At 49.5% G+C, this 12,104-nt stretch overlaps 1 protein-coding gene across 3 annotated transcripts in view; it reads right to left on the bottom strand.

Annotated features, from left to right (window-relative positions):
- pkn1b (protein kinase N1b) overlaps positions 1-12,104 on the bottom strand; it is a 32,300-nt gene that overhangs the window by 9,920 nt on the left and 10,276 nt on the right. The window contains exons 1-8 of one of the 3 annotated variants that reach the window (XM_030339007.1): positions 8,964-9,325; positions 6,427-6,727; positions 4,411-4,556; positions 3,918-4,038; positions 2,670-2,815; positions 2,060-2,273; positions 805-999; positions 345-454 (exon numbers count right to left, since the gene is read on the bottom strand). In XM_030339007.1, coding sequence (XP_030194867.1) covers positions 345-454; positions 805-999; positions 2,060-2,273; positions 2,670-2,815; positions 3,918-4,038; positions 4,411-4,556; positions 6,427-6,727; positions 8,964-9,056 — 1,326 coding nt within the window. In that variant the 5' untranslated portion in view covers positions 9,057-9,325. Of the gene's footprint in view, positions 1-344; positions 455-804; positions 1,000-2,059; positions 2,274-2,669; positions 2,816-3,917; positions 4,039-4,410; positions 4,557-6,426; positions 6,728-8,963; positions 9,326-12,104 lie in introns of those variants that run through there. The other 2 variants (XM_030338998.1, XM_030339015.1) reach the window with 2 other exon arrangements.

The following is a 12,104-nucleotide window of genomic DNA, read 5'->3' as shown; positions in this document are numbered from 1 at the left end:
AATATACACAAACAAGCACACATTCATGCACACACACACGCACATATATACACGTACACACACATTAATATACACCCACACAAACACACACATTCATAAAAACACACACACACACTCATATACACACACACTCATATACACACACACGCATATACACACACACACACACACACACACACACACACACACACACACACACACACACACACACACACACACACACACACACACACACAAATAAACAGTCTCCCCCATACATACTGTATAAGACACATTCACATTAGAACTTCTCTAATCAGTGTATGTTCTACATAGTGTATATCTATACTGGTCTGTAGAGTTACCCTCTCCAGCTCCAGGCTGAAGGTCTGGCTCCAGGCCTCCTCTCCCACCGGCCTCCAGGCCGTCTGGCCCACCACCGAGTTCTCCAGCTTCAGCACCGCGCTCACCTCCGCTACACGCACACACACACACACACACACACACACACACACACACACACACACACACACACACACACACACACACACACACACACACACACACACACACTCGCTTTTAACCTTAAGGGTGGAACCCAGGAAGCAAGCGGGCTTCCCCCTCTAATGCACAATGTCATGAACGCTCTTTAAATTCACACACCCTTGTGCCCTCTCTCGTGCCCCCCGTTGTGCACAACGTCACACAAACTCTTGTGCACAATCTCATGCACATTGTCTCTCACACTCTATCATGCCCACCCTCGTGCACATTCTCGTGCACGCCCTCGTGTACAGCCTCGTGCCCACCCTCGTTCCCACTCACTGGAGAGCTCATCGGTTTTGCCCGGGGACTTGAGGCTGCTACTGCTACCGCTGCGGCTGTAGAGGCCGCTCAGCTTGAAGGAGGCGCGGCCGTCTCCCAGCGAATAAGAGGGCAGCACAACGGGCGTGGCCCGGCTCCGCCCCGGGACCACCTCCAGCAGCCCCACGCAGCCCAGCAGACGCACCTGCAGCGTACCTGGGTGCAGTCAGGGTAGGGGGCGAGGCGAGGACAGGATAGGGGGGGGGGCAGAGTCAGGGTAGAGGGCGGGCGGAAACAGGGTAGGGGGCGGGGCAGAGTCAGGGTAGGGGGCGGGGAAGAGAGAGGGTAGGGGGCGGGGAAGAGAGAGGGTAGGGGGCGGGGCAGAGTCAGGGTAGCGGGCGGGGCGGAGACAGGGTAGGGGGCGGGGCAGAGAGAGGGTAGGGGGCGGGGCACAGAGAGGGTAGGGGGCGGGGCAGAGAGAGGGTAGGGGGCGGGGCAGAGAGAGGGTAGGGGGCGGGGCAGAGAGAGGGTAGGGGGCGGAGCAGAGTCAGGGTAGGGGTCGGGGTGGAGACAGGGTAGGGGGCGGGGCAGAGAGAGGGTAGGGGGCGGGGCACAGAGAGGTTGGGGGCGGGGCAGAGAGAGGGTAGGGGGCGGGGCAGAGAGAGGGTAGGGGGCGGGGCAGAGAGAGGGTAGGGGGCGGGGCAGAGAGAGGGTAGGGGGCCAGGACACAGCAGAATCAGGTTGTATGATGCTGGACCGAAGGTCAGGGCAGTTTTCACTCTACATTCATAAACATAATGATGACTTATTTTTCTATTTATTCACTTATTTCCTATTTTCCTATTCTGTAAAATGAGCTGATATCATATCAATAAAGTTTCACTGATGTAGGGAGATAAAGAGATGTTGAGTGATAGAGATAGACAGATAGAGATGGAGAGAGAGAGATAAGTGGGGTGAGAAAGATCAAGAGAGATTATGGTTGAGGCAGACAGAGATAGAGAGGGGGAGGGGAAGAGATAGATAGCTGTAGAAAGAGACGGATGAATGATAGAGAGACAGACAGAGATATAGACACTGTACCTCCACAAAGACAGACACAGAGAGAGAGAGAGAAAGATGAAAGAGTTACAGACAGAGGTCTAGAGAGTGCTAAAGATCAAGAGAGAGAGAGAGAGATATAGAGAGAGAGGGGGATCTAGAGAGAGAGAGAGAGAGAGAGCGAGAGAGCGAGAGGTTTGTCAGCAGGTCCCAGGGCGGGGGGTTGCTGGTATACCAGTGAGTGGCGAGGGCTTGCTGAGGGTGCTGTACTGGTTGTGGACGTAGGGGGCGCCGTGGCGGCAGCTGAAGGCAGGGGAGGAGGACAGCAGCAGCTGCTCCTTGATGAGGCAGGCCTTGGGGTGGTCCTGGGGCAGGCCGGACAGACGCTGCTCCAGGGAGGAGCGCAGGAGGTCCAGGCGCTGGGAGGAGCCGCTCAGACCACACTGGGCCTGGGGGGGGGGGGGGGGGGGGTAGAGGGCGGGGCCACAAACCAGTGCGTGACACCTGTCATAACAACTACCAGACTGCCTTCACATCAGCACTTAGAGGAACGATGCCAATGACGACGCCGACGTGAAGGTGGAGTCAGAGAAAAAAACAGTTCATTCACCACATGCCCCTTATAGACTTCACTTAAAGCATCTGTTGCCTATGGTCTGCTGTGTGTCTGCTGTGTCTGCTGTGTGTGTGTGTGTGTGTGTGTGTGTGTGTGTGTGTGTGTGTGTGTGTGTGTGTGTGTGTGTGTGTGTGTGTGTGTGTGTGTGTGTGTGTACCAGTCTGTACTGGTTGTGTTTGTGTTTCGACGGGTCATGTGACGTCCTCTACAGGTCATGTGACGTCCTCACCTCGGCGAGGGCCTTCTTGTCCTGGACCTTGGCCCCACCCAGGAGGCGGAGCATGTTCTTGGCGCCCTCGGCCATGGCGTGCTCCACCCGATAGTGGTGCCACAGCTCCTCCACTCGCAGCTCCACCCCGCACAGGTCCGGCTTACCTGGTCAGGTGACAGGTCACATGGTCAGGGGGTCACAGGGTCAGGTGACCACAGGTCACATAGTCAGGGGGTCACAGGTCACATGGTCAGGGGGTCACAGGTCACATGATCAGGTGAACACAGGTCACATGGTCAGGGGGTCACAGGTCACATGGTCAGGTGGTCACAGATCACAGGTCACATGGTCAGGGGTCACAGGTCACATGGTCAATCAGGTGATCACAAGTCACATGGTCAGTCAGGTGATCACCTGGCCAGGTCACATGCTCGGTCAGGTGATCAACTGCCCGGGTCACATGATGAGTCAGGTGATCACCTGCCCGGGTCACATGGTGCGCTGGGAGAACACTACCAGTGTGTGCCGGGTGACCCCGTTCCGACTCGGCAGCAAAGCCCAGATTTTCAGATTATCCTCTGGTGGAGTTAGGGCTTCAATACCTCCACTAATATGTACGGGTCGCACCGCTTCAAATAGCAAATAATAAACATTTATAAAATGTATTATCTTGAGAGATACCTCATAGGTCAAGTTCTCTCCTTCCCTCCCTCTCCTCCTTTCTCTCTCTCTCACTACATGTTTATCCCTCCTTTTCTCTTTTGCTTCCCCCTTACTCTCTCCCTATATATCTCTCCCCCTCCTCCCCTCTCTCTCTCTCCGAATAAATCTCCCTCTCTCTCCTATCCAGTGAACCAGGGCTGTTGGCCAACATCAGGGATGCAGCTCTGTCAATAGTGTCTTAACCCTCGTAATGGCCTATCGAGTTTGTATGCGTGTGTGAGCGTGCATGCGTGAGTACATTAAATATGGCTTGGCTTCTTACCGACATGATAGATGACATAAAACCAGGTATAGAGTTTCTAGGGATGTGCATAGATATCTGAACATTAGCAGTGTTCGCTAGGTTAGCAGTAGTTTATGTTAGCCACTTCCTAGCTGTGATTATGAGGCTACCTGAGATTCGCGATTTGTTTTGAATGGACGACTATTCAGAACACAATTGATATCTTTGGAAAGAAATAAGGAAGGACCCCTGTGGTGAAGTCATGGGGGTCTGGAGTGGAGGGGTCGGTGACCCCTGTGGTGAGGTCACGGGGTCGTTACCGTGGTTCTCCTCCGACTGCTCGCTGGCCTGCATGCTCTTGCGGATCTGCATGCGGATGATGTCGATCTTGGTCTTACTGTCCTGGAGCATCTGCTGAGCTGCCTGAAGCATCTTCTTGTCCTGCAGGAAGCCAAAGACACCAGGCTACCGATACTGCTACTGAACTAAATATAGATTAACTACTGCTACTGCTACTGAATGCTAGTATCACCACTGATCTAACTAGTGCTACTGATACTGCTACTGAACTATTATGACCACTGATCTAACTAGTGCTATCAATACTGCTACTGAACTAAATATAGAATAACTACTGATACTGCTACTGAACTAAATATAGATAAACTACTGAACGCTACTATCACTACTGATCTAACAAGTGCTACTTATACTGTTACTAAACTAAATATAGATGAACTACCAATACTACCACTGAACACTATATCAATACTGACGTGGGTGTGCGTGTGTGTGTGCGTGTGTGTGTGGTACCTTGGTGGCTCCATTGGCGTAGATGGGGATCATGTTCTCCGCCCCCTGTTTGACCTTCAGCTCGATGTTGAGCTGCCGCTCCAATGCCGCGACGCGATTCTGACCGGTCGTCCGCCTCGGGGCAGAGCCGACCCTGCCCGGCCCGTCTGAGGAACAGGGAGAGGACAGGCGTGGGTCAGATGACTTTAAGAGTAAAGAAGGACCTGGGGTCTCATTTATAAAACTGTGCGTGGGATCGCTACTAAAAGTGTACGTACGCCACAAAGCCAAGTTTTGCGTGCGCCAAAAAATATTCAGATTTATAAAACCCTGCGTACGCACACCATACACAATCTTTCTTTATAAATCACAGAGTGCCTACAAGTGTGCGCAGCTGAATCAGCTTCACGTTCCGCCCTGTACACGTCCCTTTTTAACCATAAATGGTCAATGCAAATGACCTCATGAATTCGATCTGCATATAAAACAGACTCAGATGCGGGTATTATGTCCTGTCGGAAACAATGGCAGAAGGTCTGAGAAAAGCAAAAAAGCGAAATTTCACGGAGTGGAGACACTTGTGGGTGAGATGGAGGCCCGAAAAGTAGTTTTGTTCGGCGGTCACGGGATTGGGATCGCCAACAACAAAAAGCAGAGTGAGTGGCAACATGTTGCTGCAGCAGTGAACTCTGTCAGTAGCAAGGAGCGCACAGTCCCAGAATTAAAAAAGAAGTGGTCTGACATAAAGTTACATATTTTTATGTAGCCTACCAATAAATCGTTATGGTCCCTAAAGACCCTCTCCCTCCGAATCCTGTCATTTGCATGGTCCGCCAGAAGTGCCATATAGGTGCAGCATTACCACTGAACTCCCCTCTGCATTTATAGGGTTACGGTAATAAGACTGACCGAGAACACCTTGGATAATCAGTTTGTAATCACCCACGTAAAATGTTCTTGAACCCCTTTTTAATGCCTGATTTGTCATAAAAAAGCGTCAAGAGTTACGGACAACGATTGTGAGGAGGAGTGTGGCTTGGTTTTCCACACTTGGGATTTAATTGACATTTGATTATGTGTTTACAGTGTCACATAAAAATATGATGTTATTGACACATGTTGGACAGATGCTTTATTCCATGCAGTCGCGCTGTCAGTGGACAGTAAGGAGTGACGGGATTAAATAGAGATTTTTTTTTTTATTTCTATTCTAAGGAGATGTTTCTGGAGTTATAACTGAGAAATAACACAGTTGACTTAAATTATTCTGATTACATAGATTTAACGCATGATACGGGTTGAAATTAAATTTATGAAGGGCGATAATAAAACATAATCGTTCTTCTCACTCTACAATTCTTCGGTCTGACTTCAGTTCACCACCACACCATCTGTGTCGCAAATTCTCCTTTTCCTCCAAACCATGAGTACGCATGGGTCAGAGTTTGCTCAGGGCTGCGCACATTTTCCCGTCAAGTTGTTTTTTTATAGATCACAACCTTGGCGTGGAAAGTCCAATTTCAGCCCCGTTTTGTGCGTACGCAACGGTTATAAATGAGACCCCTGGTCTGTAAACACACTCAGGTCCTGAGTGTGGTCCCATAGGCTCCACCCCCAACACCACACACAAAAAGATCTGGAGAACCAGTCTCCCATTGCTGTGTACAGACCAAACATCTGAATGGTAAATGGACTGCATTTATGTCACGCTCCTCTAACCAGTGGCCAAACCCTTAACAACATTGCCCCACATTTACCCATTCATGCACACATTCGCACACCGACGACGGTGTCAGCCACGCAGGGTGACAGCCATGCTGGTCAGGAGCAGTCCGGGTGAGGCGTCTCACTCAGGGACCCCCCGACCCTCGCTTTACCTCCCGAGCCACTGCCACTAACACTTGGCCAGGGCTCCACCACCCAAACCCCTCACACTGGTGGGTCTGGAGATGCCAGACAACATACACATCCGCCTCATCCCCCACCCCAATGCCCATTCCGCCGTTCCCACATCCCCTTTGCCCCCGGCGCCCTCACCCTGGTCGTCGTGGTGACCCCGGACCACGATGTGTGCGTCCAGCTCCTGCAGCTGTGCGTGCAGGGCGTCCAGCCGCGTGTTGGAGCTGCGGAGCTGCGAGGCCACCTGCTGCACGTTCCTCTTGTCGGTGGTGGCGCGCCGCAGGTTCTCGGCGCCCTCCTTGATCTTCAGCTCCCGGCGGATGTCGCGGCGGATCTGCTCGCGGCTCTCGTCCAGACGCTGCTGCACGCCGCTGTCCGAGAAGTCCGAGTTCTGGTCCAGACCGAGCTGCTGCAGCACTGACAGCCCGGCCGGGTCGCTCTGGGGGGGGGGGGGGGGACAAAGCACAGTGAGGGGGGGACCAGGAGAGGACACTCAACACTGGGAGTGTGCGTTCAATATTAATGATGCCTAGTCCCAGGTCAGTTGAACGTGACCCTTGGTTTGTTTGCGGGCGCAGAAGGGGAATACTGCATTGATTGACATTGAACATCCCTTTTCATGTCATCAACACGTTGTCCGGAAAAGTGCAATACAAAACACACTATTTTCCCTTGCAGTAATGTACATCATACTACTGTGAAACGGGTTAACCAGCACCCTGGGTTCAGAGGCCCTGCAGCCTCAGGCAGCACACATGGAGTCAACTAACTTCCCAGTCCAACTCGATGGATCATACTACACACACTACACACGACACAGACCCACACACGTCCACACAGACAAGGCCATTGATAGAGAAAAACAATGAAGCAGCAGCCAGTCAGCCGGTCGGCCAAGCAGCCGACAATCCATCTCGACAGTCAGTCGGACAGGGTCAGTCAGCTCCTGTGCGCTCTATCCAGGGCCATGCCTAGATCTCTGCAGACCACTGGAGGAACCCCGATAACATCCGCTTCACAACACAGTCGAAACATTAAGCTTGTAGCTGACGACCAAAACAAACCCAAGCATCAAGGAACCAGCGATACAGGAACCACACATATAGAAGAGACAAACTGGAGCCACACATATAGAAGAGACAACAGGAACCACACATACAGGAACCAAATATATTATAACCAAACATATAGGTGTCAGGTTTAGAGGGTTCAAACACACTGCTGTATATGTGTGATGCTGCGCACCACTGTATAATGTAGCACTAAATAAAGAGTCCTAGGCTGAATATGGCGTCCGTTGCACTGAACAGAATAACAGGGTCGTCTGGACGGAGCAGGCTGATGTTGTTTGTGATTATGAGCAGAATTAATGAGCATGTAAGCACACACACACACACACACACACACACACACACACACACACACACACACACACACACACACACACACACACACACACACACACACACACACACACACACACACACACACACCCTCTGAGCTTAGTGAGCCTGCTGTAAGCACACAGTTAGCTCTGTATCAGTGTAGTTAGCACAGTTAGCTCTGGATCAGTGTAGTGAGCCTGTAGTGAGCACAAACACACACAGGTTGAGGCACGTACACACACCCACACACGTACTCACAAACCCCCCCCCTCCCCACACACACACACACACACACACACACACACACACACACACACACACACACACACACACACACACACACACACACACACACACACACACACACACACACACACACACACACACACACACACACAGTTGAAGGAGGGTTTGCTGGCTGCTGCTGACCTTTACTTTAAAGTTATTTTAGGAACCAGAGAGTAGATCGACCTGGCACTGTTATTTATTAATTATGCAGAATATGAAGTAAAATTATACATACATATATTTGTTTTATTAAAGAACCAAAAAGCAAGATATTGATAAGCAGGAAAGAAAGAAATATCTATCTATATGGGTTTCAGAAGGAGAGAGAGAAAGAGACAGAGACAGAGACAGACAGAGAGAGGGGGGGGGGGAAGTAGAGAGACAAAGAAAGAGTGTGAGAGAGGTAGAGAGAGAGGGAGAGAGAGGTAGAGCAGCATGATGTGACATTTGATAGAGCGCTCGTATTCAGCTGATTGAGCAGATTTGACGGGCAGCGGCGATGGCGGTTACATCACCGGGTCAGAGGTCGCCCTGGGCATTCAGACACACACCGGGCCCTTGTCTGCCATGACACACTCCTATACAATACAGTACAACACAATAGCACGCACACACAAGGCCACGCAATCCCTGCTGTTAGACAACAATAGAGGATATAGGGGGGGCCGTGTGTGTCTGTGTCGAACATACAGGAGTGTTCAGTAATGGTCGGTGAGACGTGAGTTGATGTGAAGAAACCAACTGTCTGTTACAGGAAGTAAACGAGGCAGGCAGGGGGGGGGGGGAAGAGAGAGAGAGAAAGAGAGAGAGAGAGAGAGAGAGAGAGAGAGAGAGAGAGAGAGAGAGAGAGAGAGAGAGAGAGAGAGAGAGAGAGAGAGAGAGAGAGAGAGAGAGAGAGAGAGAGAGAGACCAGATTAACACCAGTAGCGGCGATGGAACGAAGCGCAGAAGGCCGTCTGAGTGGCGGGGGTCCTGACGGCCGCACCGTGGGGTGTTTCCTACCGAGGGGTCCGGCTCCGCCTCGTCCTCCGCAGGAGCCCCGATGGAGTCCAGTGGCTCCACGCACCGCCCCTCCAGCACCACCTCACTGGCCATGGCTGGCACTAAACCGAGCACTCCCTAACCCACACGACCCCGTACACACACACAATCAAAGACGCAGGCACACAAACGCTGACACACACACACACACACACACACACACACAACGCTCACAAAGAAACACGACGCTCACGCACACTCACACACCGGACCACTTCAGATCTCGGACCAGGATACCCCGACCAGGAGTCAAGCGTTGCTCCGGAGCGAGAGAAGGAGGTGGAGTAGAGGAAGAGAGAGCGGAGGGGAGGAGCCCAGCCCCTCACTTCCTGTTCTGCTCCAACACCAGGAAGTGAGAGAGCGAACGCGTTCACCCATATGCAAAACACACACAAACACTGATGCTGACGTACACAAATGCATGCTCACGCACACACATGCATGCATCCTCCGACTCAACACACACACACACACACACACACACATACAGATGCACATGCACAAATACACATGCACACGCACACATGCGCACTGACGGGGGTGTTGAGTATGTATGAAAGTTCACTTCCTGATGAAGGTTCAGAATGTGACACACTCGCATCACATGCATGTATGTGTGCTTACTTCTGTGTATGTTTGAAAAAAGAAAAAAGTCTATGGACATCACTGAGATTGTGCATTCAGAAATCTTCATTTGTTTTGCATACATGATTCCCATGTGATGACATGAATGAAAAGCCAGGTAGCACGCAGAGAGGTCTGCTCGACCGCGTTTCAAACAGAAACCCTCCCCCCGGTCCATTAGACTCTGTCATGTCTGGGAAACACAGAGACCCTCAGAGTCTGAGTCACGTCCCTGACTTCAGCCAGACATGATGGAGGAACAGAGAGAAACAGGCCCATTGTAACATAACAGAGGGCAGTTAGAGACAGAGAGGGTGAGGGAGACAGAGAGGACAAGGAATGAGAGACTTAGAGACGGAGACAGAGAGAGCGAGAGCGAGAGAGGCAGTAAGAGAGCTAGAGAGTGAGCCAGACAGAGAGAGAGTCAGTAAGAGCGAGAGAGAGACAGTAGGAGAGCTAGAGAGTGAGTCAGAGAGATATAGAGAGAGAGAAACAGTAGGAGAGCTCTGAATGAGGAACAGGAAGAATGAAGGGAGTGTGTTGTGAAAGACAGGAAGAGGAGGAAGGATGGAAATAGGAGAGAGGGACGGTGAGGGGGAGGGGATGGGGGAGGAGGAGGGTGTTGGAGGGAGGGAGACCATAGTGCTTTACCTTTAATTAACCCAACTTTTAATACAGGAGGCAGCCCTAATTACAACACTATACCCTCTCTGTAATATTACCTCCTTAGTCCAGGTTCTTTAACACTCTAGTATTTTACTTTAGATTTGTATTGTATACTTTTTAGTCTATCATTTACATCTTCTTATTTTTGCATCTCATTTGACTTTCTGAGCTCTGGCAGAGTCAACAAAAGTCTGCTTCCACGCAGAGGAAGACTTTGATCCGGGAGCGAAGTGAGAAGGAGAATAAGTCGAGGCAGAAGGTAAAGATATAGGACAACTTAATGTTTACACACACACACACACACACACACACACACACACACACACACACACACACACACACACACACACACACACACACACACACACGATGGAAATTAACTTTTTTGCCCACCAGCCCCTGTGGCAAGTGGATTAAAAAAATCTACCAGCCACTCATCTTTTTTACCAGACACTTTTTATACACTATATATTTTTTTAATAAATGCGTACATTTTGAACAATATAATAGTAAAATAGATAAGAAAGGTGTTTTTCATACACATCTTTTTTTCCATCAGAAGTGATTTTTACTGTAAGTAGGTTCTACCAAAGGAACTGAGTTGAAAACGTCACACTCTTACCGATAAACAATACACAGGTATCTGCCATGTTAAGTCATGTTTATTTCAAAGGTGTTACGAAGTTTGGGGATAATTCATCGATACAAAGTATTTTCAATAAAAAACAAATTGACATATTAACAATAAAACAACATGCATGGCTACACCATCATAAGTCAATTTGTTTTGTTATATTTACATGTGACTAAATACAAATTTTTCCACAGACATGGTAACTAACGTATGATAGTAAGCATTATTGGCCCTTAAGACTAATATTCAGAAAAAACACTTTCTTTCTGTTCAATAGTCTAGATAGAACTTTATAAATCACCTGTAGGAGAAATTTGTTAATGTTTGTCCCTATAAAACAATAATGGTAAAAAAATAAATACAAAACACGACGGTAACTGAGTAAGTCAAACCGTCCAATCTGAAGGCTCTACTTAACCACTCCCCCTACTCACTTCCACCAATGCAAAGCGAACAGAACTGAGTAGGGGAGGGCGTAGCCTAACTAGTTTGCGAACGACCCAGAGAAACGCACCGGAATTTAAATGTGAACATGTATGAGGCTTTAATAAAATCCCGGACGATTTTGAAATTCCGCAAAACATTGTCTCAAAAAGAGGGCATTTCCGGGCAAAAGAGGACGTATGGTTAGGCCTACCCTTCGTACGGGAAACACATTTGATTCCTACCTGTAACACTGTTAAATAGCGGCCCAAATTGGTGGGCGCTATTGGTGGGAGCTATCCTGGTAATTTCTCTGCGTGAGAAATACGAAGTGTGGCGTGTGAGCGTGTGCATGGGTTGAATTCATGGCCCAGGAATCTCCCACTTCCGGCTTCCATGAAAGAGAACCAAACTAATTCACACAATAGCGTTCATGCAAATCTAGCATTGAAGGGTAATTTAAGGAAGTTTTATCCAGTCACGCTGAAAGTAGTTCGCTAGTAGTAGCGCTTTAATTTGCAGTGTCAGAGAATTCTGAGAAATCTGAAATGCTGACTAAATTCTCAGAATTCTGTCACTGCAAATTATTGCGCGCTTCCATAGCGCTCTAGATTCACCCACCCCCACACAGATTTGTTCCTATAGAAACATATGGTGGAAACCGATACGCCCTCTTAACCACAAAATGTTTAAGTCACTTCTATGGAAGTAAATCTGTGCCATAAGCCATTGAACTCTAAGCACTGAATATTTAT

This window comes from Gadus morhua, chromosome 2 (genome assembly GCF_902167405.1).
Source record: "Gadus morhua chromosome 2, gadMor3.0, whole genome shotgun sequence".
Classification (NCBI taxonomy): Eukaryota; Metazoa; Chordata; class Actinopteri; order Gadiformes; family Gadidae; genus Gadus; species Gadus morhua.
This window is presented reverse-complemented; position numbering and strand designations above follow the sequence as displayed.